This window comes from Heteronotia binoei, chromosome 7, assembly GCF_032191835.1.
Source record: "Heteronotia binoei isolate CCM8104 ecotype False Entrance Well chromosome 7, APGP_CSIRO_Hbin_v1, whole genome shotgun sequence".
NCBI lineage: Eukaryota > Metazoa > Chordata > Lepidosauria > Squamata > Gekkonidae > Heteronotia > Heteronotia binoei.
This window is the reverse complement of record NC_083229.1, coordinates 86,286,169-86,313,151: the sequence shown is the minus strand read 5'-3', so window position 1 is coordinate 86,313,151 and position 26,983 is coordinate 86,286,169. Positions and strand designations below refer to the sequence as shown.

Sequence of the window (26,983 nt, the reverse complement as noted above, 5' to 3'; positions counted from 1 at the left end):
TAGTGAGCCAGGTGCCCACCTGACTAATTCCCCAACCTTGTTTTGAGAGCATTTCGGCTTACCCCCCCCCCACACGTGCTAGAGACATCAAACTTGGAAGGCTCTCCAGATAACTTGCAAGGGTCTACCTGCCCTCCAAGTTTGGTGAGGATTGGATTATTTGGGTTATGGCCCCCCAAATAAGGTGTCCTCAGGAAAGTGCTTTTGGGGAAATGACAGGCACAGGTTCAGGAGGCCCCTTTCCCACTTCTGTCTGGGGGTTTCTCCACTGCTCTTCTCAGTTTCAAATGACTCTAGTTAGTTTCAACAGTTCCCCCCTTTGTCAGTGTTCCTTTGTGTTCCCATTTTCTTGCACAGAGCTTGCAAAATCCTCCTCCCCACACACTTGGATTTCTTGTGACACTGTACTTTGAGATCAATCAAGGTTTTCCAATGAAAGGTTGTCAGCCAGCTTTTGCATGGTTTCCAGTTCTGTATTTATTTTACAAAGGCGACTACAAGAAGCAGTACAATCTAAGTTCCTATGAATGATCTTTGGAGACCCGCAATGTATTCCAAATACCTTTCATTGTATTGTATGGGCTGATCTCCCTGGAGGCACGTACATGGCTACTCATATCCACCCACTGGCTAAAATTCATCTTCAAGCCAGTAGATCTAGTATCCTTGATCTTCACTGACAGCCATCACTCAACCTAGCTAAGAGCAGTTGAGGGGGAACTCCAGGAGCGCAGCTTTTCCTCTCAAGTTGTACTGCAACTTTTTTCTTTTTTGCTCAAAAAGCAAAAGAAACAACTAAACAGCAGTTCAGACAGGGCTAAGATACAGAAATATCTTGTTACTCTGCAACGTCAAATGTTTTGAATCATAAGGTTATCTCAGATCCCTTGAGATCTCCAAATATTGTAGAAATTTTACCCTGGCATACTTTAATGCTCTACCTTCAGCCCTTCTGGAAGGCAGATACCATCACGTCCTGCTCACTTAATGGCTTTGCCCATGTCACACAGGGAAAGTAGAGTCTATTGAACATCTTCTGCTGCATTGTCCATTCCATAATGACATCTGTCATCAGTGTATTGCGCCAATTATCTCAGCTAAACCAGAAAGATCTGAACAACTTGACGCTTCTCTCATCCTTGCTGACTCCTCCTAGGAGATAACTTACAAAGTTGCCAAATTTCACCTGTGGGATATGCAAATCACTGATTGAGTCCCAGTTATTTTGCTTACCTGTTCAATAAGGGTGTTTACTTTCTTTGCCTCCCCTCTTATTTTGTGTTCATTGTTTTGTGCTTGTTGTATTGCATGTGTTTTTCATTTTATTATTTTCTTATTCTTGCAGCTGCAGCTGATCTTGTATCGAAATAAAGTTTTACTTGGAGTTTAACATGAGATCAATCACTCCTTTTAAGCTTGTATTGCCATGGTGGTACTGGATTCTGCTGGGCATTCTGTACACTGATCTGGTTGTACCGAGCTTGAAAAAATGTCTCTCCATTCAGTTTTTACTGTAAGGATTCTCTAGTTTGACATTAGTCTGCATTGCTGCAGTTACAGGAATTTATGGAATAGCTCAGGAATAAGCCAGTGACATGAGACTCACAGGGAAACTTCCACCACCACTATTGCTTTGAAGTTTGGTAAACATCTTGATTGAGCAGAGACAGTCTATCAGGAAATGTATCCATTCATGAATTGCAACAAACCTCCACAAATAGCTTCAAAGTTCATGGAAAGTTTGTGCCGGGTGACCCATCACAAACTTGACTTTGCAAAGCGCAAACCAGCCAAAAAGCATCACAAACTTTGTGAGTCCATTTGGGCCCATCTCTATCCATCAACACAAGAGTTCTCCCAACTTAGGAGCCTCTTGCATTCTCCGAATGCACCTTGAGGTAATGGAAAGTGCCTTGTGCTGAAAGAATGCACTACCTTTAGCTGAGAATGGTGACTGAATAAACCTATTTACTCAACACAGTATTATTCTGAAACTGAAAAAACAGGTTGCTTACCTGTAACTGATGATCTTCGAGTGGTCATCTGTGCAGTCACACTGATGGGATTAGGCGCCAACACCAATCACGATCGGTAAACTTAAAAGCTGCGGATTTCCGCGCTTACGTCCCAGTGCGCATGCCCAGAAGCCCCACTGCGCATGCTCACTGAGACGGGTGCAGACATCCCGCCAGTCCCTTCTGACCGCTGAATGATCCCAATGATGGACCGGCAGCAGAGGGGAAGGAGGGCGGGGTAGTGTGACTGCACAGATGACCACTCGAAGATCATCAGTTACAGGTAAGCAACCCGTTTATCTTCTTCGTGGTTTCTGTGCATCACACTGATGGGAGATTAGCAAGCCACAATCCTACTTGGAGGTGGGTGCAACGGTCCATCAGCAGGAAAGAGACTGCAGAACAGCATGGCCCACTGACATATACTGGCGAAGATGTAGGTCCAGCGCATAGTGAGTCACAAAAGTATGCGGAGAGGACCAGGTGGCAGCCTTGCAAATGTCCCGGAGCGGAACGCCCTTCGTGAAGGCCGCTGAAGTCGCCATAGTTCAAGTGGAGTGGGCAGGGGCATCTTGCTCAATAGATAGCAAAGTTTTATGGTTTCAGTTATCCATTTAGAAAGTCTTTGGGGCGATATCTGCTGCCCCAAGGATGCCGTGGCATACGATACAAAAAGTCTGGAGTCCCTCGGAGAGGGATTTACACGATGGAGATAGAAAGATAGTGCCCGTTTCACATCCAAGGCATGCAGTCTCCGTTCAGATTCAGTAATCGGATTAGGAAAATATACTGGCAGGTAGATTTCAGTGTTCAAGTGAAAAGAAGAGATCACCTTGGGAAGAAATGTGATATCTGGACGAAGTACTACACCTTCAGTGGTGAAACACAAGTAGGGGGCATCACATCTGAGTGCTGCTAGCTCACCCACTCTCCTTGCAGATGTAATCGCCACCAAAAGGCCGTTTTCCAAGCCAGCAATTGGAGGGAGCACGTGGCCATCGGCTCAAAGGGTTTCCCCGAGAGAGCATGAAGAACCAAAGATAGGTCCCAAACTGGAGTAGGCTGTCTCACAGCAGGATACAGTTTAGAGAGACCCTTGCGGAACTTCTTAGTATCAGAATGCGTGAAAACAGAATGACCATCGATCTGTGAATGATTAGCAAAGATGGCAGCCAAGTAAACATGTAGTGATGAGACTGCTAATCCCTTATCCAAAAGGGAAAGAAGAAAATCAAAAATTGCCGGTAAGCCCGCTGATGACGGGTCTAAGGAAAGATTCGAAGAAAACTGAACAAACTTTGACCATTTGTAGGCATAAGATCTGCGTGTAGATGGTTTCCTGCTGTTCAATATGATGAATTGAGCTCTGTCTGACAACTGAATCACTGCAGACGCCACGCTGTTAGTTTCAGATGTGGGGCATCGTGGTGTACCACACGACCTTGATGAGAGAGAAGAAGATCTGAGACCTGAGGGAAGTGATGGAACGTTCCCTTGGCTAGGTGAAGAACCCGGGAAAACCAGTGCTGTCTGGGCCACCAGGGTGTTATGAGGATACCCACAGGTCTTTCCCTCAATATCTTTTCCACTACCTTGGTGATCAGGGGAATAGGGGAAACAGGTACACATGATGTTGATGCCATAGCACGAGAAGGCTGTCCCCCAAGGATAGGGGATCTGCCCCTCCCCTGCAGCAGAAGAGTTTGCATTTTCTGTTGTTGCGCATGGCAAAAACGTCTATCTCTGGAGCTCCCCAATTCAGGAAGACGGGTTGAAGAAATTCCCAGTTGAGCTCCCACTTGTGGAGGAAATCTGCACACACATTCAAGATGTGTCACCACCAACGACACACCTATTGTTGTGCACATCTCCCATATGTTCAAAGCGAGTATACAGAGTCTGCGGGAGACCGTGCCCCCCTGTCTGTTTATGTAGAACATAGCCATCGTGTTGTCTGTCATAATGGCTACCGTTTTGCCCCTGAGAAGTGCCTGGAAAGACTGGATAGCATGGAAGATCGGCAACAGTTTTAGAAAATTTATATGGTTGGTGATGCGCATGATGACTGGGCCACCTGACCCCCACGCAGAGGCCGTTCATATGTGCTCCCCAACCCCACAGGGACACGTCCGATGTTATTGTGACCGATGGGGATGGTCTGTGGAAAGGTGCCCCCTCCATCAGATAATGCCGCTGTTGCCACCAGGTGAGGGAGGATAGGACTTCTGGAGGGATGGTCATCAGCCGACATGGCAAATTGAGATTGCATTTGAAGTGTTTGAGGAACCATAGCTGCAGGATCCTCATATGAAGTCTGGCGAAGGCCAGAACAGAAGTGATGGCAGCCATGAGGCCCAGAAGACGTACCTGGCAAGCTGTGACCCTGGGACTGCAGAAAAAGGGCTGAACCAGGTTGACTATGTCGTCTGCTTGATTTGGTGGCAGGAAGGCCTTGCAGGCAAGAGTGTCTATTATGGCCCCTATAAACTGCACCCTCTGGGAGGGTTGTAGGTGCGACTTCTTTTGGTTGATCTGTAATCCTAACTCCCAAAGAAGGGAGAGAGTGATGGTGTTGTGCTACAAAAGACTGGTCTTGGATTCTGCCACAAGGAGCCAGTCATCTATGTACGGGAACAGGGTCACACCCTGCAATCTCAGATGGGCTGCAATAACCACCATAGTCTTGGTAAAAACCCTGGGGGCCGTAGAAAGACCGAAAGGCAAAGACTGGTACTGGAAGTGGGCTGCTCCTATGGTGAATCTTAGGTACTTCCTGTGAAAGGGGTGAATAGAGATATGGAAGTACGCGTCCTGTAAGTCCAGCGTGGCCATTCCAATCTCCCTGATTGAGAAGAGGGAGGATGTTGGGTAGAGAGGTCATTCTGAATTTATGGTATGCGATGAACAAATTCAAGGCTCGAAGGTCCATGATGCGCCGAAGACCTCCATCTCGTTTTGGGACCGTGAAGTAGCATGAGTAAAAGCCGAGTCCCCTTTGGTTTAATGGAACTTGTTCGATGGCTTGTTTGAGAAGGGGTGACTGGACCTCTTCTCTTAAGATGTTTGAAGGGTTGGTGGAGACGAAAGTTGGGGTGGAAGGATTCTGATGGAATTCGATCACATAACCCAGCCGGATTATGGAGAGGAACCACTGGTCTGAGGTTATTTTGGACAATGCCTGAAAAAAGGTGGGTATGGCACAAAGAGGATGGTTGGGAAGGGAGGACGAGCAAAAGGCAGTCAAAGTCCCTGTTTGGGCTGTTTAGGGCCCTTCTGGTGAGAGGATTGAGAAGACGAGGGAGAGTATTTAGGTTTGGCAGTATAAGGTGGCCTGGTGAATGGTGGTGTAGATTTCAGATGCCAAGATTGATCTGTGGGAGATTTCAAGTTAGGTCTCTTATTCCATGGCTTTGGCCATGGTCGTTTATTTTGGGAACATGGCGTGGAAACCCCTAGATTTCTGGAGGTTCGGATACTCTTATCCATCTCCTGCAACACAGAATCGGTATTTGAGCTGAAGAGACCATTGCCATCAAATGGCAAATCTTTGATGTAAGCCTGCGTGTCCGGTTGTAAGGCCGTAGAGCGCAATCAGGAATGGCGTCTCAGAATGATGGCCATTGTCAGAGTCTTGGCACAGGTGTCACCAGAGTGCTTGGCCGAGTTAAGCTGCTGCTTGGCTAGGGTCATTCCCTCTTTTTGTATCTTCTTGAGATCGTTCCTGCTCTGGTCCGGAAGACTAGGCAAGATGTTGGAGACTTGCTCCCAGAGGGATGGGCGTATTGATAACGACCCATACAAGCTGCGTAGTTGGCAATTTTGATACCCAAGGAACCGGCAGAATACAGCCGCCTACCCATGTTGTCTAATTTCTCCCCTTCCTTGTCTGGCGGAGCAGAGTGTGTGTTCTTCACCTTGGAAGATGAGGACACTACCACGGAATTGGGTTTAGGGTGGGTGCAGAGGAAGTCTGCACTGGACTCTTGTATACGATACATGTGGTCCAGCCTGCGCGATGAAATTGGAGTGGATGCTGGTTTCTCCCAGGAAGATTTTGCAGTATGCAACATGACGGTGGTTAGTGGTAGAGCTACTGCAGTAGAAGTGTCCATTTGAACAATGTCAAAAATGGTGTCTGCAATCACTGGTTGAGGTTGTACTGTAGGGAGGGACAGAGATTGAGCCATGCGTTTAATGAGGTCTCCATAAGACTTTAAGTCTTCTGAAGGCGAAATGGGTTGTTCCTCTGCCGTATTCTGCAGTGGAGAGGGTTCCCCATGTGATGAGGTTGTTTCTTGTTCCTCCGGGGTCAACCCATCCACGGACCTGGGTGATGCATCAGGAGAGTCAGAGCACTCTGATAAGTGTGGAGTCGGGGATGAAACAGGTTCATTATTACAGCCTTCATTCGCTCCGAAGAGCTCTGTTGAGCGGGTTCCCGATGATGTCGAATCAGTTCGGCATCAGGCGGCTTCGATACCGACACGGATGGTGCTTGTCTGGGTGGTCTATAAGAGGTTTGGGATCGGTAGGAGGCTTCAGAGTACTGATCCCAGTCCATCTGGCGAGGAGGGAGCCAAGGAAACGATGGTAGCATGGGATACGCCCGTATAAATATTGCCATTGCCGCTGATCCCATGGAACCTGAGAAGGCAAGTGGTGAGAAAAGTGCTCGATCTCTCGAAATCTAGGAGAGAGGCTTCTCGAAGAGCGATCCCTTCGCGAGTCTTGCAGTCGACCTCGAGGAAGAGGGCTTCGGGATCAGGGATTCTCTGCTACCGATTGTGTGGGCTCCTCTCTGTACCGGAGCATTGTGCTCTATCTTGTGATTGGAGTCAGAAGATATGACGAGCTCCATCGACATTGAAGCGAGGATCGGAGGGCTTAGTCGACAACCCGGTGAAGCAAAGAGCTTCAATGGTGGAACGATCGGTGCCGTCGGGTCCGATGGCGAAGTCGGAGAAGCTGGAGAGACGGATTTGCTATGTTTCGGCTCATCCGATCTCTTAGCCTTCTTCTTCTTCTCCGGGTGAGAGCCCTTATCCTCCTTATGCCTTTTCGCAGGCGTAGAGGAATCCGACATAGCAGCTGAGCCCGGGCGTTTGTTAGGGCGATCAGTGTTGGAAAGGGGAAAATCGGTCTCGAGAGACTTCGAGGTCGATGGTTCAGCGGGTGCAGTCGGTTGATCGACCCATTCCGATGAAGGCATCTTCTGAGGGGAGAGCGCCGGTTCCATAAGGGCTGCGGCAAGGCGAGCAGCTTTGTTCTTCTTGGTTTGTCTGGAAAATTTTGCACAGTGCGCACAAGAGTCTGTTCTATGGAGCTCCCCAAGGCACAACAGGCACAATGAATGACCGTCCAGTGGGGCGATTTTACTCCCGCACTTGGAGCACCTTCTGAAAAATCCCCAACATCTTTCCATACGAATAGTAGGAAGGAAGGACGGGGGGGTGGAGGTGTGTGGAAAGAGCGGGAAATAGTTCTTTGAACCCCGCAATCCCCCAACTTGCGAACTAAAACTAACTAACTAACTATAACTATATACTAATATTTTTTTTAAGCCTAAGAATAAAGAAGTTCACCGACCATAGCAACGAAAAGATCAACTGATCAGCGCAGAGGTCAGAAGAGAGCTGGCGGGATGTCCGCTCCTGTCTCAGTGAGCATGCGCAGTGGGGCTTCTGGGCATGCGCACTGGGACGTAGGCACGGAAATTCGCAGCTTTTAAGTTTACCAATCGTGATCGGCGTTGGCGCCTAATCCCATCAGTGTGATGCACAGAGACCACAAAGATCTACTGTTCCCAAAGGCTACACATGCATCCCAGCAACAGTAAACAAAGTGATGCAAAAAATGTGGGGATTTATTTTTTATTAAGTTAGATTTACATTATGTCTGTCTTCCACAGAAATTGTCAGAGTATATAAACCCAAGCCTGCTTAATGTTAGCAAAGTTTTTCAATTGTGTGTCTTCTAAGAACCAGCAACAGTAGCATGGTTTAAGGACTCTCAAAGCAGCTTACAATCACCTTTCTCTCCACTCTCATAAGAGGAACCTTGTTAGGAAGGTGAGGCTGAGAGAGCTCTGAGGTAACTGTAATTGCCCCAAGGTCACCTAGCTGGCTTCATGTGGAGGAGGAGTGGAGAATCAAATCCAGTTCCCTAGATTACAGCCCACTACTCTTAGTTCACCACACAACACTGGCTAAATATCCTGGAATTTATATAGCTATAGTCAAACTTAAAAGCATGTGCATAGTTAGGGAAGAGAAACAGGAAAACATCTCAGCATAGGCTACAGAAGAAACTAAATCTAGGTTGGTGAAGACATAGTACCTTGTTTATCTCCTCAGGTCTACAGGTCAACATCCTTCTAGATTGACTATGGATAGCCTACCTTTAAAGCCTACAAAGTGTCTTTTGAAAATATATTTTATTACTGAATACTTCCAGTTCCTAATATTAGAAAAATTCATTTGTGCACACAAATTAGAGTCATTTTATGTCTGTAATGATGATGCAGAATGAAAGATGACAATTCCACTTTTTTCATGCATTATAATTTTTTTTACTTTGGAAATATAATCTAAATTATTTTATGTTGAAAATTAAGGTTTAATAATGAAAGGGGGACAGAAGAGATGCCTATATTTTATTTCTATTTCTCTTACGCTGACTGAACTGGCTTTCCGAAAAAGCTGCATTTTGAAAAATATAACTCAAATACCAATCACATATAAGCATCTAAGGGCTTCTTCATATATTCACCATGGTTCAGTGACCTATGTATGTAATCTTGATTAAATAGCTGCAACAGCACCCATCAGCTGTTTGATTTCTCTTCTGGACAGCTGGGTAGTGTTATTAACAATTCTTTCACTAAGACTCTGACTAAAACTACAGCCACAACTGCTTGATCAATCTGGGAATCCTGTACTCTGCATATGTAACCTGCCAGGAATAACCACAGGGAAATTGCTTCTCTGTAGATATGCCACTAGTCAGACTGATGCAGTAATAGAACAAAGTTTGAATCCAGTGGCACCTTTGTTCTGCTGCTTCAGACCAATGGGCTACCCACCTGAATCTGTCATCATGATGCAATATTTTTCCTATATAGCCAATAAAGGAATGTAAGGAGCAGGATGACTTTCCTCCATATATGACATCAAAAACAACAAATGCAGTCGTTTTTGAAGAGGGGTCTTCTGGTCAATACATGTGGCAGTACATGTGAAGCATATGGTCACAGAACTTTTGCCACACTTCACAAATGGCCATATACAAATTTTTTCTTACAAAAGAAATAATCAGCATGCAAGAGTAATATGCACTGATTCCAATCAAGGATGACTCAACAGGAGAGGAGACAACAAGATTCCTCCCTTAACTCCCAAATGTCACCGAGTTGTTCCCTTTCCGGGCTAGACTAGATGATACCATGTCCCCAAGTCTACCATGGGAATGTGGTACCATTTTATAGTTTGTGTTTTAATCACTGTATGGAAGCAAGGGAAAGAAGAGGCTCCTGTCTACCCCATGCCATTTTCAGAGAGACAGGAGCCCCTCATTGTCAAGCATGGTAAAATTCCAATGGTAATTAATGGTAATTTAGGGTCCTCCATAAAGCTGGTCTGTGAAACATCACGGAGGACCAAAGTAGGTTAGCTGTGTTATTCTTTCCCCCTCCCCCTTCTTGCTTTATTGCTTGTGGAGTAGAGTAGAGAGAAACGAAACTAACTTGAGAAAGAGTAATCAACACCTTCCCATACATTCCTGTCTGGGAGTGTGAGACATCTGGGGAAAGCAAGGACGAGACACTGACAACATTGTGAGAATGTAGACATTTATGATAGTTTATGTGTTAGAGCTCATCCCTCGCCCCCACCTTTGGGAATCCTTTGAAGTATGTCTTAAAAGAATTGTAACAATGTATTTTTGGTATCACTCTCAAGAACCTCTACTAGGAGAGCATATCGGTCTATCAATAAAAGTAGTTTTGTATCCACTTGACTCGTTCTTGAAAACCGCATGCTTGACACTCATTCCCCCGTGCCATGGTCCACAGCAGGACTGAGCCTTAGAGGCATTTTGAAAAGTTTGAGAGCCAGACTGCCTCTCCAAATCCACCACAGAGATGCAGTGCCATTTTAGAGTTTGTTTTTTTAACTTTTCAAAATGCTTCCAAGGCTCAGTCCTGCTGTGGACCATGGCACAGGGGACTGAGGGGGTAGTTATCCTGTTGAAGGGACAAGTGGCAGAAGAAAGTCCCTTTCACTGAGCAGAAGTCAGGTCAACATCTATACAGCTGCTAAAAATAAATCTTAACACTTTATTAATGTAAGCTGTAATGTAATGTAATGAGATTTTTAAACAGCATATGGGATATAAATAAATAAATAAATGTGTGAAACAGCCCTAACAGTTGAATTCTTAGCCAAAGATGTAACTCTGCTTTGAACAGCACTGTGACTCATACCAAATTTCCCCCTTGTATACAATAATTAATCCATTACCAAGCCACGGGGCGAAAACTCTGTAATTGTTTATTGCCTTTTAGTGCACTGATTGTGTATTTAAAACACAAACTTTATGGTAAATATGCAATTTTCTGTGACATAATTTTTTGAAAAATATGGGCAAAATGTAAATCCTTTGTAATTGGCTATCAGTAGCAATCCCAATGAGTTTAAGTATACCATAAAGTTGTTATTTAAATATAAGCTCTTCCAAGGTCAACATACTGTTTAAAGTAGGCTTTTTAGGTCACAAAGAATGACTTGCATGTGGTCTCATAAAAGCTATGGCACAAGCAATAGGGATTACCATAATTACTTCATCATGCTGCAAGTAGCTAATGGGATTACACCCTAAGGGTAAGCAATTATTCACCACACACAGTGTAATGTGCTGAGAGAGGCAGCTAAATGCAAATATTATAAGGATATGATAAATAAGTTCATGCATGGAAGGGTCAAAGTCAATGGAAGCAATTTGCAACAACTTCAAAAAAAAACAAACCCACCTGACTCTGTAGACAAATTATTTGTTCTCAGTCTCTCATTTCTTCATACGCCAATTTTTACAACAACATCTTTTTTAAACATCTTTTTTTGTATGCCTGTAGTTGATTGAGATTGTCTTCAAAATTTTAATTCTTGCTTTTTCACTTTTTTGGAAAATCTAAATTTGGGGCTTTTGCTCTTGAGACACTGATCAACAAGAATTTGAAGGGGGGAAAGGTGAAATATCAATGTGCTATAGCATAGCTATGCCAGTAAAGGCCAGGTAAAGAACTGAGACAACCCAGTTCTTTGACCCAGTGTTGAGCCAGCACTGTTATCTGTGTTTGTAGTTGAAGTCTCCAGAAGTCTGCATTTCTTACCTCATATGGCTACAATACAGATGCTGTTTTCTTAAACTATAATAGTCAGCAGTTTATGTTGTGCTTGTAGTATACCACAGATAAAGTGGCAGTATTCGTAAGAATATGTTAAGAAAGAAATATAGATTGCTTTTCCATTGGGTTATATTTGGTGCAGTATTGAATTATCATTGTGTAACTGGCATGACAGTTCTGCAAGACCCTGATGTCAATTTATCAATATATGCTTATACTTTTGTGTATAAAGTTGTCAGAGTCTTGAACTTTTGTAGGGATACTTTCCTTGACAATGGTCAACTGAATAAAAACTTTGCTTCAACTGAGCATAGTTTTACTTATTTGGACCCCTTTGACTGAACCCAAATTTCTCCATCATGTTCATACAGGAAGTCAACTGGGATTAGTACAGCAATATTTCAATAGTTTATTTCTCCTCTTCACTAATACCTTATATGTCAAAAATACTCCACACTCTTGACGTCCTCTCCTACCAGCATACAACTCTTCCCCCACCAGCAGCTCAATCCCTCCCACATAATCATCCACATACTGTCCCAGCTGCTGGATTATTAAATCCCTTGTTAGATGAAAGATGGGATATAACTGAAGTAAATAAGTAAATAAATCTGATAATACAATGATCATTTTTATCACCTTCAGTGAATTTAGAATGTTCATTCTGAAATATATTAAGAAAAAAATAAACATGGTAACCATTATATACCAAAACAGCCTTCAAAGTATTTTAAAGTATCCACCATTGTTATTCAGAACATTTTCTAAACAATTATGCACTGAGGGGGCGGCAGCCTTAAATTATCATTCTTTTTATGGAACTTCAATATATTTATCACACACAAAGGTCTATCTTTACTTTACTTTACTTTATTCGATTTATATCCCGCCCTACCCCACCGAGGTGGGCTCAGGGCGGCTTACAACAATAAAAGCTAACAGAGGTCGATTTAAATACGATTAAAATTATACAATAAAATACATAAAAGCCTAAAAATACATAAAACTCACATCGATATACACTATGCTACTATTCCTTAAATCAGTCCTTCAAATTTCCAATATTCAGTAATCTGATGTTTAAGATTTAATATTCAGGCATTCTGCTCACAGTTAATTATATGCCAACCGGAAGAGGGTTGTTTTACAGGCCCTGCGGAACTGTTCAAGGTTCCGCAGGGCCCTCACCTCCTCCGGGAGCTGATTCCACCAACAGGGAGCTGCAATCGAGAAGGCCCTGTCCCTGGTCGCTTTCAGACGGGCCTCCTTTGGCCCAGGGATTGTAAGGAGGTTCTGAGACCCCGACCTCAGCACTCTCTGGGGAACATGTGGGGAGAGACGGTCCCTAAGGTAGGCATGTCCCAGACCATAAAGGGCTTTAAAGGTCATAACCAGCACCTTGTACCGAACTCGGTATGTTATCGGCAGCCAGTGCAGTCCCCGAAGCCCCGGCTGGATGTGCTCCCGTCTAGGGAGCCCTAACAACAGCCGGGCAGCGGCATTCTGCACTAGCTGCAACTTCCGGGTTCGGCACAAGGGCAGCCCCATGTAGAGGGCATTGCAGTAATCCAGCCTCGAGGTGACCGTTGCATGGATCACTGTTGCCAGGTCATCGCCCTCCAGGAAAGGGGCCAACTGCCTTGCCCGCCTAAGATGAAAAAATGCGGACTTGGCAGTGGCTGCTATCTGGGCCTCCATAGTTAGGGTAGGCTCCAGTAGCACCCCCAGGCTCCTAACCCTGTGCGCCGCTGACAGAGGCACACCGTCGAGGGCCGGTAAGGGAATCTCCCTCCCTGGACCACGGCGACCCAGGCAAAGGACCTCTGTCTTCGTCGGATTTAGCTTCAGCCCGCTTAGCCTGAGCCATCTAGACACGGCCTGCAATGCCAGGTCCAGGTTTTCTGGGACACAGGCAGGCTGGCCGTCCATAAGTAGATAGAGCTGGGTGTCATCAGCGTACTGGTGGCAACCCAGCCCATATCTCCGGGCAATCTGGGTAAGAGGGCGCATATAGATGTTAAACAACATCGGGGATAGAACTGCTCCCTGAGGGACCCCGCAATCCAGCGGGTATCTCTGGGACAATTCACCCCCAATCGCCACTCTTTGTCCCCGACCTTTGAGGAAAGAGGTAAGCCATTGTAAAGCCAACCCCTGAATCCCCACGTCGGCAAGACGGCAAGTCAGCAACCGATGGTCGACCGTGTCGAACGCTGCCGACAGGTCTAACAGCATCAGTACCGCCGAGCCGCCTCGGTCCAGATGCCGCTGGAGATCATCCACCAGGGCGACCAGCACTGTCTCCGTCCCATGACCCAGGCGGAAGCCCGACTGATGGGAGTCAAGGACGGAAGCATCCTCCAGGAAATTCTGTAGTTGCAACGCCACTGCCCTCTCAATGAGTTTACCCAAAAAGGGTAAATTCGAGACCGGCCGATAGTGTGCCAATTCGGCCGGATCCAGTGTTGGTTTTTTTAAGAGGGGACGGACCACTGCCTCCTTAAGAGGCGTTGGAAATTGCCCTTCCATCAGGGATCTATTTATGATATCCCGTATAGGATACCTAAGCTCCCTCTGGCAAGATTTAATAAGCCAGGAGGGGCAAGGGTCCGAATTACAAGTTGTAGGGCGTGCAGACAAGAGGATCCTGTCAACTCCCTCCAAGCTGAGAGCGCCGAAACCATCCAGAATACAATCTGAAGACAGGCAAGGAGCCTCGGGTTCGGATACTGTCTCCAATATGGCGGGGGTGTCGCGGCGGAGCGACGCGACTTTATCTGCAAAAAATTTCGCAAAAGCCTCACAGCCTATTTCCAATTGACTAACGTTTGGGCTGCCCTGTGGCAGCGTTATAAGAGTCCGAATTATGTTGAACAATTGTGCCGGGCGCGAAGTTGCAGATGCAATCTTAGCCGCAAAGTATGTTTTCTTTGCGGCTTTGACTGCCATCTCATAGGACTTCATACACTCTCTATAAGATGTTCTAGTCGCTTCGTCTCGAGTACACCGCCATTGCCTCTCTAGTCGTCTGAGTCCTCGCTTTAATTGCCGCAACTTTTGGTTATACCAGGGTGCTAGCTTTAGGCGAGGGCGCAGAGGACGTCTAGGTGCAATTTCATCGATGGCCCTGGAGAGCCTATCATTCCAGGACTCCACCAGGTCATCGAGGGAGTTGCCAGAGGGCCAGGGATCCCGTAGAGCCATCTGGAACCGTTCGGGGTCCATCTGGCTCCGCGGGCGAGCTAAAATAGGCTCGCCGCCTAAACGGGCTTGGGGTGGTATCTGTACAGGTCTTCTCCTCAGGGGACACACAAAGCACTTCCAGACTCATAAGACAAGAACACATCTACTGCATATAAAAATGTAATGTCTATGTCAAATTTCACAAAGCTCAGAATCATATTCCCATATAGCACACATTATACTTTACTTTATCAGATTACCAGTGAAGACACTGGAGTGGAGGTGTTGAAATGAGGACGAGATCTGACATAAATAAGACCTTGTCAGGCTGGGCTGTGTGTGCCATAAAATATAATGCCAGGTAGTGGAGATTTAAACTTTATAAAGGGCACAGACAGACACAAATAACATTTTTAAAATTTAAAACATGATTAAAAGTTTAGCACTTTTGCAATATTTTGTTTATTTTTTATTTTATTTACGTTATATTTATATCCTGTCTGTATATTTATATACAGACTCAAGGCGGCTAACAGCATAAAATATACAGTAAACAAAACAAACATTAAAACAATAAAACAATCAGATAAATGACAATGGTGATAGTTCAGGCGGGTCATGTAATATTTTTAACAGTCTCTGATAACTGACACCACTTGCTCTGAATTATTACATCAAAAGCTGGAGACAATGTCTGTGCTGTAGCAATCTTGGGTATGCTGTTTAGGTGTGCTATCTGTAAGTTGCAAACTTACTTCTGATTTATTGTCATCCATTACAGAAATCTCATGGTCAATGCTCTGTGCCCTAGGACCCAGGGAAAAACATTAAATGACTAGGCATTGTGAGTTTTCATACATTGCTTTGTGTGCTGGTCAAGAACATGTGAAGGCACCATGACACCATGACACAGACTGAGGGCTAGGTGTTTATCTACAAAGCTATAGTCTTCCCCAGAAAAATAACTCCTATAAGGCAGTGCAAGAATAGAGAGACAAAAATGTATAGTGGTCAGTATCAGTCTACTATCTAGGATGTCTAAGTTCAAAATCCCCGGTCTCCACCTCACTGGCTACTTATTATTCTTCATCTAAGCAGTTCACGTTGCTTTCCTCCTGAGAAAGATTGGATCATGAGGGCATGAATACAGTGAAAAGGAGGAAGGAACCAAGGTGCACCCTGACTAAGCCAGCTTAACAAGAGAGAAAGAGAGAGAGAAGCAAGGCAAAAAGCTCTTTCTTACCTTGAATAAAACTGTGTTGGTCTTAAAGGTGCTTTTTGAATTTCTCCTGTGGGATTGAGGCAGCTGAGCAAAGCAGCCCCAAGGGAGGGAGAGGGAGGAGAAGTCTCAGCCAATGGAGGAGTTTGGCTCTGTAGCTCTGCTGTGTGATTGAGTCTGGCACAGCTAGAGCTCTCTCTAGAACTGCTTTGTTTGGCTGCCTCAATCGCATGAAGAAAAACAAATGGCGACAACCGAAGCAGGAGAGAAGGAGAAGGAAGCAGACCATCGAAGCCCTCCAGGGGCCACATCAAGCTCACGGGCTGGACATTTGACAGCCCTGAACTGGAGCTTTGTCCAGTGTGTCTATATTTAGGAGCCTATGCTTTTAACAATTAATAGATTCTGAAATACCTTTAACTATCAGTTCCGCATAATTAGATACTCCAACTCCACCTTCTGTATTAATCATGCACCGGTAACTGCCAGCATCCCGTTTGGTAGCATTTACCACATTAAAAACAGCTACAAATCGCCGATCATTAAAAACTTTTATGTCCTTCAGAGGTGCATCCCGTCCGAGCAAGCCCTAGTGGAAATAAACAAACACAAAATTTAATTTACAAATAAATAAACAAATATTGAAAATACATTTGCAGAATACTGTGTAAAATTTATTCATTTTGGATTAAATAACCATCATTAATCTACAACATTCACCATCTCTTTTAATTCACTGTAGTGTTCTCATGTAATTTACTAATTTCTACTTATGAGCCATAACAATTAGCTTTATTAAGACAAAGAATGTAAATACTACTTAACCTCAGCCACTATTTCCTTTGCCCTGCAAACACAGCTCTATAACAGTTTTCATCTTTGTATAAAATGCTTGGAGATCTACATCTCCAAGGAACAGAAAAGGAGCTGCACTCATTGCCTTCTTTAACATCTACCAGAATAGCTTTGAACAGAACAGTTTTCATTTGCTTTAAATTAGCTAAACATGTTATAGCCACTTTAAATATTTTATAATTTGGCCACATTATAGCAGTGTTATAAATGACAGAGTGTGACAGAGAAAGGCAAGTTAGAAGATTGACATTGAAATGGAAGATCCTCCGACATACTCAAATGAATCAAAATTACAGAAAGTGGAGAAAAAATTGTGGAACAGGTCTTTCCTGAGCTTCAGACCGGTGACCATGCCCTCACATTCTGCTTCTGGGGTTAAGGGATCCTCATAGACAGCATGGACACTAAACAGAAGTCTCCAATGAAAAGATGAATCAGAAATAAATCCTCTATGCTTCATCAATGGAAGTGAAATTACATTGGTGACACTGCACATTTGGATTCAGCCAGGTCCGGCCCACCCATTAAGCAAATTAGGCATTGCCTAGGGTAAAACCATGGCAAGGGCACTATTTGAGGCCTCCCACCCACCCTGCCTCTTAGGCAATCTAAAGCGTCTGGGAGTGAAAGCAGTGCGGTGTGCAAGCACAGAGGGGCCGGCCAAACCAGCCAGCTCCTATGCTTGCGTACAGAGGAATTGCGCGTGCTGCCACCACCCTTGCCACACTGCTCTCACTGTTGCTACCCTTGAAGCACCGCTCTTGTTGCCACTGCTCTGGAATTACTGCAGTGGTGTGCAGCGGTGGCAAGTGGCCAAGGTGAGAGGCAGGGGCGGGGGCACGGCAAGCCGGTCTGGAGCACCCCATACCCTATAGCTGGCCCCAGATTCAGCCCAATATTTCTCTAAGCCAGTTCTTGGATTAGAAGCTGTGCCTAACAAAGATTTCCGTTATCAGCACAATTTGTAAAATGGTTTGAGAAATGAGGCTGAAGATAGAGGTGCCAATCTCCATGGAAGGCCTGGGGACTTCCCAAAGTTAAAACTGATCTCCAGATGATAGCAATGTTCCCCTAGATACATGGGTATTTTGAAGGCTGGACTTCATTGCATTACACTCTGCATAGGTCCTTCCTCTCCTCAAACCCCACCCTCCCCAGGCCCCACTCCCAATATCCAGGAATCTCCCAACCAGCAGCTGTAAACCATAGAGGACATAGGCAATCCATAGGAAGTTGACTGAATTTTTGGACCAGTTGTTGGATTGGCAAGGAAACTCACAGACAGAAAAGTCTGTATGACTTGTCCCTTATAACAATAACAGTTATTGAAAGGAGTAAATTCTATTGGAATCAGTGGGCTTGAGTTCTTTATAGTGTTTGCCTAGCTTTTTCTATTTTCCCTAGAAAAAGGAAAAGTAGTTTAGGGGTGATGATTTGTATGAGAGAAATGGGAAGACAAGGAAATTGGTTAGTAAATTCTTCTCCTCCATTCATCATCTCCTGGAAACTGCAGTTCCAGCAATAACAATCTGGAAAAACCAATACACATCGGTCCTTTACAGTTAATACAGAACTACACATAACCTGTACTTTTGTTCTTATTATGGAAGCAAAATACATTATTTGCATGCAAGTCAGTCAAGAATGTTCTAAGCTTGACATATGTATACCCAATCATACTTAGACATGCATAAATACTTCTTCTGTTATGAACATATGCACGAGACCATTATGTTTGAAATAATACATATATAATTCTGCCTTGGAACACAAATTAAGATATAAAAATAATAAAGATAAATCCTGCCTTAAGAGCAACTACAGCTTTTTCCACAAGTATGCAAAAATATAACACCTATAAAGGAAGTACCAATTCAATTTGTTAATTTGGATGTTCAGGTATCAATATATATTTAGAGTAACTTATTTATAGCCCTTTAAAAGCTCCAAATGTAATGTCAACATTAAACTTGCTGCTGTACATTATTCATGAGGCGAAAGTCAAGGTTAAACAGATCATTATACCAAAGCAGAAGGATATTAAGCAGTAAATAACAAATTTTAATTTCTCTAATAAGTACAGCAATAATGAAGTCATTTAACTTTTACAAGTGATTTTATGGCATGGCCTTATTTAAGGAACTGTTAGAATAAACAGTGGTAAAATAACTTTAGAGACACAGTTTGCAAAAGTTCAGGACCAAAAGGCTGTAATTCATTCATTCTATCTATCTATCTATCTATCTATCTATCTATCTATCTATCTATCTATCTATCTATCTATCTATCTATCTATCTATCTATCTATCTATCTATCTATCTATCTATCTATCCACCCACGGTACCTATCTACCTACCTACCTATCCCCCACAGCAAAGACAATGTTTGACCTACCAAAGCCTATTTTTTCTGAACATATCCTTTAGGTTGTTGGGTTTGGTTTTTTTGTTTTTGTTTCTATATTTTGATTGTTTTACCAGTGTAGATATATTACATTTCTTAACCATCCGATGTTAAGCCACGTTTGCAGATTGTATGAACAGGTAAAACAATACTACTGTTGTATGTTTATTTTTATTTTACAAAAAAGTTTTTTTTCTGTTATACTACTGAGTTAATTAAACTATAAAGTAATATCATTTTCACTTTGTGTAATAATAAAAAGGCTGACTCCCACAGGTACATATCATGCAACTGGAATAATATATTCAGGAACTGGATATAATAATATATACTCAGGAACTGGATTTATGAGAAATTCCCCAAGTATGAAAAAGAATGTTATTTTGTAAATTACACCTCCTTAAAAAAATAAATCATCTAGTCCTGATGAGATCTGACCATGTTCTAGACCCACAGAATACTGAGAAGAGCTGAGAATGAGTTACAGAAAAAAGGGAGGGGGAGGAAATAAACCTAAAGTCCCTGCTTACAGAATCCAGGAGGCGGAGATCTGGATGATGGAGGTGGAATTTCACTCCTTGCATTCTCCACGCATCCTAATGAGCTCTCTGATTGTTCTTTTATCTAATAATAATGAAGGGAACCTATGTCAACTATGAAAATAGCAAAACTAGACCACTCACAGACTAAAAATATCCAAAATGGCCTGAACACTGAACATGCTTTGGAAGGCATAGAATGTTGAGCATCAATTAAAGAGGGAAAATAAAGAGGGAAATGGAGAAATTGGCCGGCTGAAGATCCTAGGGCATATGGAATCCTGGAGGGGTAACTTCTGCTTGGGGAGCAGAAACTTCTGAAATTATTAAACCCCTACAGTTCCTAATGGATCCCTAGTGTGTTTCTTGTAGTAACACCCCCCAACACCAAATAGTAAAGTGTCTATTAATATTCTGCCTACTCTGAAAATTTTCTATTTTTACAGGGGCCAAACTTACATCTAAAGCAAGAAACCCCATAAAATAGAGTCTGATGGAGACTGTGCATGCCCTAGGAGGCACAAAATGCCAAGGACAGCTGAGCATCAGTAAAGGTAGGAGAGTGAAAGTTTTTAAAATATTGTTTTCCTTTCATACTTATAAATGACATTCATTGTGGCCTGAGATCATACTCGTTAGGTAGAATATATTTTGCATCTGTCTCCAACTTCCTATCCCTGTCTGATTTGTCTAAAATAAGACTATAAACCTGAAGCTCACTTTACATGAAACAGTTACCACAAACTGTCTTTTTATGGCAAGGCAGTTGCAGTGTGCAGCAAACTGTTCTCTATTGGCATGCAAAAGTTTGCAACATAAAAGGTCACAAGTTTTTCTCCATGTCAGTAATAATAAGCTACAGGAATGTATTACAAGCAGAGGAGTAACATGAATGTGCCTGATTCCCATAATGAGCTACTGTACCCACTGGTGCAACTTCAAACAGCTGCCTCATGATGACTGTTTTGTGTAAATTAGCAGTAGCAAAGAATGAGTATCTTATAAAAGAAGTACTGGAGTCACATGACCTTTACATCCGCCCCCGCACCCCCCCCCCCGCCTGATCCCACTGTGTACCTTTTCATGGGGTTTAGCATTTCATAATTAGATACTGTGATTTATTACTGAGTAATCAGTATTCTAAATCAGGGTTAAATAATGGATTAGAATCTTGGTTATTGAGAAAGAAACACAAAATTCCTAAGGCACTCAAATTTGGACATTATTTCTAATTCGATTTGATGTTTAACTGTGGCTCCATGTGTTAGAAGAGGAGACAAGGATCCCATGAAGATTTTAGTTTCATTGACCTTGCTTTCATGACTTTGTGGCCTACTGTTATATCTAAACAGCAGCACTGAATGCTTTAACTTACTGTATCAGCTGTTTTGAAGCTTAATTTTCAGATTTTTTTATCTTGACTATTTTTACGAATGCAGTTAACATATAATGAGTACATTATACGTTTTAAACAGTATTCACTTGTTTAGAAAATGGATAAACAGCCTCTCTAGAGCACCCACTTGAAAGGGAGGTCCTATCCCCAGGGCCCCACAGCCAGTGAAGGGGGGATTGAGTTATGGATGGCAGGTATTTTAGTTAAAAGCCAACATGAGACATAACCATCCAAACTTCTCCTGTGCAGCTAGTGGCAGCTAGCTGGATTTTCTAGAAAGCAATTTTTAAAAGTATCTTTGTAAGTTTGCGTGGAAACTTGAAACAGCACAGATTGCTTCAAAGACTAAAAAACATATACAAAATTATAGCAAAAATTGCCAGTAGAGTAATTTCTCACTTTGTCTTCTAAGTCTTGGTTTGCTGATGTAATAATAATAATAATAATAATAATCAAAAGAACATAAACTTTTAAAATCTGTTTCAAAGATGTGCCACAAATCTTTCCTGCAGCACCATAGTGATCATTCTCCTTACTAGGAATGTATGTATACAGTCTAGGAAAATATATTTAAATTAATATATACTGAATATACTTTATATTAATATATGTTTGACATGTTCTAATTTATATCATGATTCAATTTTGATAAAATTTAATGAAGAAATGTTATGAAAGATTCCATTATGTCTTAAAGATTTCTGGACAAACTCATTTGCAATAATTAGTGGATTCATATTAAAGAAGCGTCTGGTGAAAACTTTTACTAATCTGTACTCACACTTCAAATAACTCCACAACATGGAGCCTGTGGCTCTTAGCCTGGGGGCTCTGTAAGGACCAGGAACCCAGATTCCTTGTGCTCCCAATAAGGTAAGATGACTCTCCAGAGGGAGAGCCACATAAACAGGATTTAAAAGGGGACTGTATATTTTTAAAAAAGCTATCATGAAGGTAGAATGCCAGCAGGGGGGTGGGGGCTTTCCAGTGTTTTGCACTGAGTGTCACATGTATGACTATCTGCGCACAGGACAGAAGTCTTGGGTGTGTGTTCGAAGCAAGGAGCTCCTGGTCCTCAGGGAACGAGTTCGTACCCTTGAGGCCGAGGTGACTGACCTGGAGAAGCAGAGACAGTCAGTTAGGCACTCGGAGAAGACTCTCGGGGACGTATTAGATGAGCCCCGCTCTGAATGTGGCAGCCCCGTTGCTGATAGGGAGCATGAAGGTCAAGAGGGAACAGGGCACTGTGCTGAGGATAAGGGGAATGTGCCCTCAGAAGGAACCTCTTCATTTGGTGAGCGGGTATCCTTTCGCACCAAGGAACCATCCCTGGGCAGGGAGAGGGAGGGGGTCTTGGAAGTTGGTGATTCAATCCTTAGGCAAGTAGACAGCTGGGTGGCAAAACTGCATACTGACCGTATGGTGACTTGCCTGCCTCGTGCAAAGGTAGCAGACATTATGCGTGTAGTAGATAGGCTGATAGACAGTGCTGGGGAGGAGCAAGTGGTCGTGGTGCATGTTGGCACCAACGATGCGGGGAAATGCAGTCGTGAGGTCCTGGAAGAAAAATTTAGGCTGTTAGACAGGAGACTTAAGGCCAGGACCCCCAAGGTAGCCTTTTCAGAAGTGCTACCTGTTCCAAGTGCAGGGCTGGAGAGAAAGGCACAAATTAGAAGTCTCAATGTGTGGATGAGACGATAGTGTAAGGAGGAAGGCTTTAAGTTTGTTAGGCAATGGGATGCTTTCTGGAACAAGCGGTAGCTGTACAAAAGAGAGGGTCTCCACTTGTCCCCAGATGGAACCAGGCTGCTAGAGCTTAAAAGGTGGCAGAGCAGTTTTTAAACTAAATCTTGGGGAAAGCCGACAGGAGGCGAAATGTCTCTGGTTCGGGAGGACTCATCTCAAAGAGATGAAGGGTTAGCTGTTACTTTTCTACCTCGTAATAGATCAGAGTTGTCCACTGAGATGGTGAAAAACAGTATGGAGTGTCTGCCAAAGTCTCGAAGCAGCAGGAGGAAGGTTGCGGGCCTAGCTTGCCTGGGAAATTATAGATCTTTGGAAAGCTAGTCCAAGTGCGATTAATAAAAAGGAATACAGGCTGTGGCAAATCAAATGCAAGACTGTGATCAGGTGGGCAAAAAGGGACTATGAGGAGCATATTGCAAAAAACATAAAGACCAACAATAAAAATTTCTTCAAATATATTAGAAGCAGGAAACCAGCCAGGGAGGCAGTAGGGCCCTTGGATGACCAAGTGGTAAAAGGATTACGGAAGGAGGATAGGGAAATGGCTGAAAAGCTGAATGCATTTTTTGCCTCCGTCTTCACTGTGGAAGATGAGAAGTGTTTGCCTACTCCAGAATCACTTATTTTGGAAGGGGTGTTGAAAGACCCGAGTCAGATTGAGGTGACAAGAGAGGAGGTCCTACAACTGATAGACGAATTAAAAACTAATAAGTCACCAGGTCCGGATGGCATACATCCAAGAGTTCTGAAAGAACTCAAAGTTGAACTTGTGGATCTCCTGACAAAAATATGTAATCTTTCATTGAAATCTGCCTCCGTTCCTGAGGACTGGAAGGTAGCAAATGTCACCCCTATCTTTAAAAAAGGGTTCCAGAGGAGATCCAGGAAATTACAGGCCAGTCAGTCTGACTTCAATACCGGGAAAGTTGGTAGAAACCATTATCAAGGACAGAATGAGTAGGCACATTGATGAACACGAGTTATTGAGGAATTCTCAGCATGGGTTCTGTAAGGGAAGATCTAGCCTTACTAACCTGTTACATTTCTTTGAGGGGGGTTAACAAACTTGTAGACAAAGGAGACCCTATAGATGTTGTTTACCTTGACTTCCAGAAAGCTTTTGATAAAGTTCCTCATCAAAGGCTGCTTTGTAAGCTCGAAAGTCATGGAGTAAAAGGACAGGTCCTCTTGTGGATCAAATTAATAAGAAGCAGAGAGTGAGTATAAATGGGCAGTCTTCGCAGTAGAGGACAGTAAGCAGTGGGGTGCGACAGGGCTCAGTACTGGGTCCCATGCTCTTTAACTTGTTCATAAATGATTTGGAGTTGGGGGTAAGCAGTGATGTGGCCAAGTTTGCAGATGACACTAAATTGTTCAGGGTGGTGAGAACCAGAGAGGATTGTGAGATACTCCGAAGGGATCTGTTGAGGCTGGGTGAGTGGGCGTCAACGTGGCAGATGAGGTTCAATGTGGCCAAGTGCAAAGTAATGCACATTGGAGCCAAGAATCCCAGCTACAAATACAAGTTGATGGGTTGTGAACTGGCAGAGACTGACCAAGAGAGAGATCTTGGGGTCGTGGTAGCTAACTCAATGAAAATGTCAAGAAAGTGTGTGATTGCAATAAAAAAGGCCAACGCCATGCTGGGAATTATTAGGAAGGGAACTGAAAACAAATCAGCCAGTATCAAAATGCCCCTATATAAATCGATGGTGTGGTCTCATTTGGAATACTGTGTACAACTCTGGTCACCACAACTCAAAAAGGATATTATCGCATTGGAAAAAATGCAGAAAAGGGCAACTAGAATGATTAAAGGGTTGGAACACTTTCCCTATGAAGAAAGCTTAAAACGCTTGGGGCTCTTTAGCTCGGAGAAACGTCGATTGCGGGGTGACATGATAGAGGTTTACAAGATTATGCATGGGATGGAGAAAGCAGAGAAAGAAGTACTTTCCTCTCTTTCTCACAATACAAGAACTCGTGGGCATTCGATGAAATTGCTGAGCAGTCGGGTTAAAACAGATAAAAGGAAGTACTTCTTCACCCAAAGGGTGATTAACAAGTAGAATTCACTGCCACAGGAGGTGGTGGCAGCTACAAGCATAGCCAGCTTCAAGAGGAGGTTAGATAAAAATATGGAGCAGAGGTCCATCAGTGGCTATTAGCCACAGTGTGTGTGTGTGTGTGTATTTGGCCACTGTGTGACACAGAGTTTTGGACTGGATGGGCCATTGGCCTGATTCAACATGGCTTCTCTTATGGTCTTATGGTATACAGTTGTTATATTCATGTTCATCATGAGACACAGGCATAATTGTTTAAAATCTCTTTCCTTTAAAGAACATGACCAATGTTCCCATGTAATGCCATGAACACCAATTCACCATATTCTGAGATGGGCTGTAAGGAATTGAAATTATTCTAATAAAAGCAGCAGAAGTGCAGAACACCAGGAATAAGCTGATTTGGCTGTTGTTATCAGTATTTGTTCCTTCACTTGTGAAGGTGTAAGTAAAAATTTTCCATGAGGGAAGGCACTGGAGACTTTTTTAAAAATGAAAGCTGACAATGGAGACTTATTTTTTTTAAAAAAAGAAAGAAAAACAGCTGGGATTTCAGAGAACCTGCTAAGCCTAATGTTACAATGTTCTAGCAATATATCAATATTTTAGTTCTTTTTAAAAAAGGGGGCGGGTTGCTGTAACACCACCTGTGATAACAGCACCTTCCCTGGAAAATTCTCATTATTGAAGGCATGTGCAGAAGAAAATAAACTGACTCCGCAAATGCAAAAACACACAGTAAGGGCAAACATTCATAAGACCCATGCCCCAACCAATTCTACTACTTGTGGATTGACTGCTAGGAAAATCAGGATAAGCTGAATGTGCAGAAAAACCCTTGCAAAACATGGAAGTAAAATCTTATACCATTGGTTGAAGAATGGCTAAACAAAGTAAAAGACCTGTTTAAACTGCTGCAATTAACTTTATTACAAAAGCATCAAGACATTTGAAGAATAACTAGTATATGGGATGCCATGATTTCAGGGACTGAAAAAGAGTTACAAAAGAACTAAGAATTGATCAATTAAATAATCACAATCAATCTGTTAGATATGTTGATAATTTTTAAAAAGTTCGTATTTCTCCAAATTAAGAAATTACACTACACACAGGTGTATATATGTATGCAGGTATATTAACAAACTGAGAAAAGTTCACTAGCTACAGCAGAACAGAAATGTATTTATTTAACATTAGTGTTAAGAATCACAGAATCGGAAGGGACCTCCAGGGTCATCTAGTCCAACCCCCTGCACAATGCAGGAAACTCACAAATACCTCCCCCTAAATTCACAGGATCTCCATTGCTGTCAGATGGCAATCTAGCCTCAGTTTAAAAACCTCAGGGGAAGGAGAGGCCGCCCCACCTCCTGAGAAAGCCTGTTCCACTGCGGAACCGCTCTAATGGTTAGGAAGTTCTTTCTAATGTTGAGCCGGAAACTCTTTTGATTTAATTTCAATCCATTGGTTCTGGTCCTACCTTCTGGGGCCACAGAACACAATTCCACACCATCCTCTAGATGACAGCCCTTCAAGTACTTGAAGATGGTAATCATATCACCTCTCAGCCACTTCCTCTCCAGGCTAAACATGCCCAGCTCCTTCAACCTTTCTTCATAAGATTTGGTCTCCAGACCCCTCACCATCTTCGTCACCCTCCTCTGGACCCATTCCAGTTTGTCTTTATCCTTCTTAAAATATGGTGCCCAAAACTGAACACAATACTCCAGGTGAGCTCTTACGAGAGCAAAGTAAAGTGATACCATCACTTCACATGATCGGACACTATATTTCTTTTGATACAGCCCAAAATTGCATTTGCCTTTTTAGCCACCACATCACACTGTTGACTCATAATCAGTGTATGGTCCACTAAGACCCCTAGATTCTTTTCGTACATACTACTGCTAAGACACGTCTCCCTCATCCTATAGCCATGCACTGGATTTTTCCTAACTAAATGCAGAACTTTACATTTATCCCTGTTAAAATTCATTTTATTGGTTTTAGCCCAATTTTCCAACCTGGGCAAGCGTTTTGGCTTTGAACACTTTAATAGCTGCTGGAACTAACTGGTTGCCCCTTGCAATGAAAAACTTTAATTTGAGCAGCTGAACATTTAGCCAAGTTGACGGTGCTGTTACGATGTGAAACCCA

General features: G+C 43.2%; 1 protein-coding gene across 18 annotated transcripts in view; it reads right to left on the bottom strand.

The window, feature by feature from the left end:
- Positions 1 to 26,983, bottom strand: part of PTPRM (protein tyrosine phosphatase receptor type M) — a 792,664-nt gene that overhangs the window by 449,508 nt on the left and 316,173 nt on the right. For all 18 annotated transcript variants that reach the window (XM_060243981.1, XM_060243978.1, XM_060243979.1 and 15 more), the window contains exon 6: positions 16,232 to 16,406. In XM_060243981.1, coding sequence (XP_060099964.1) covers positions 16,232 to 16,406 — 175 coding nt within the window. The remainder of the gene's footprint in view (positions 1 to 16,231; positions 16,407 to 26,983) is intronic.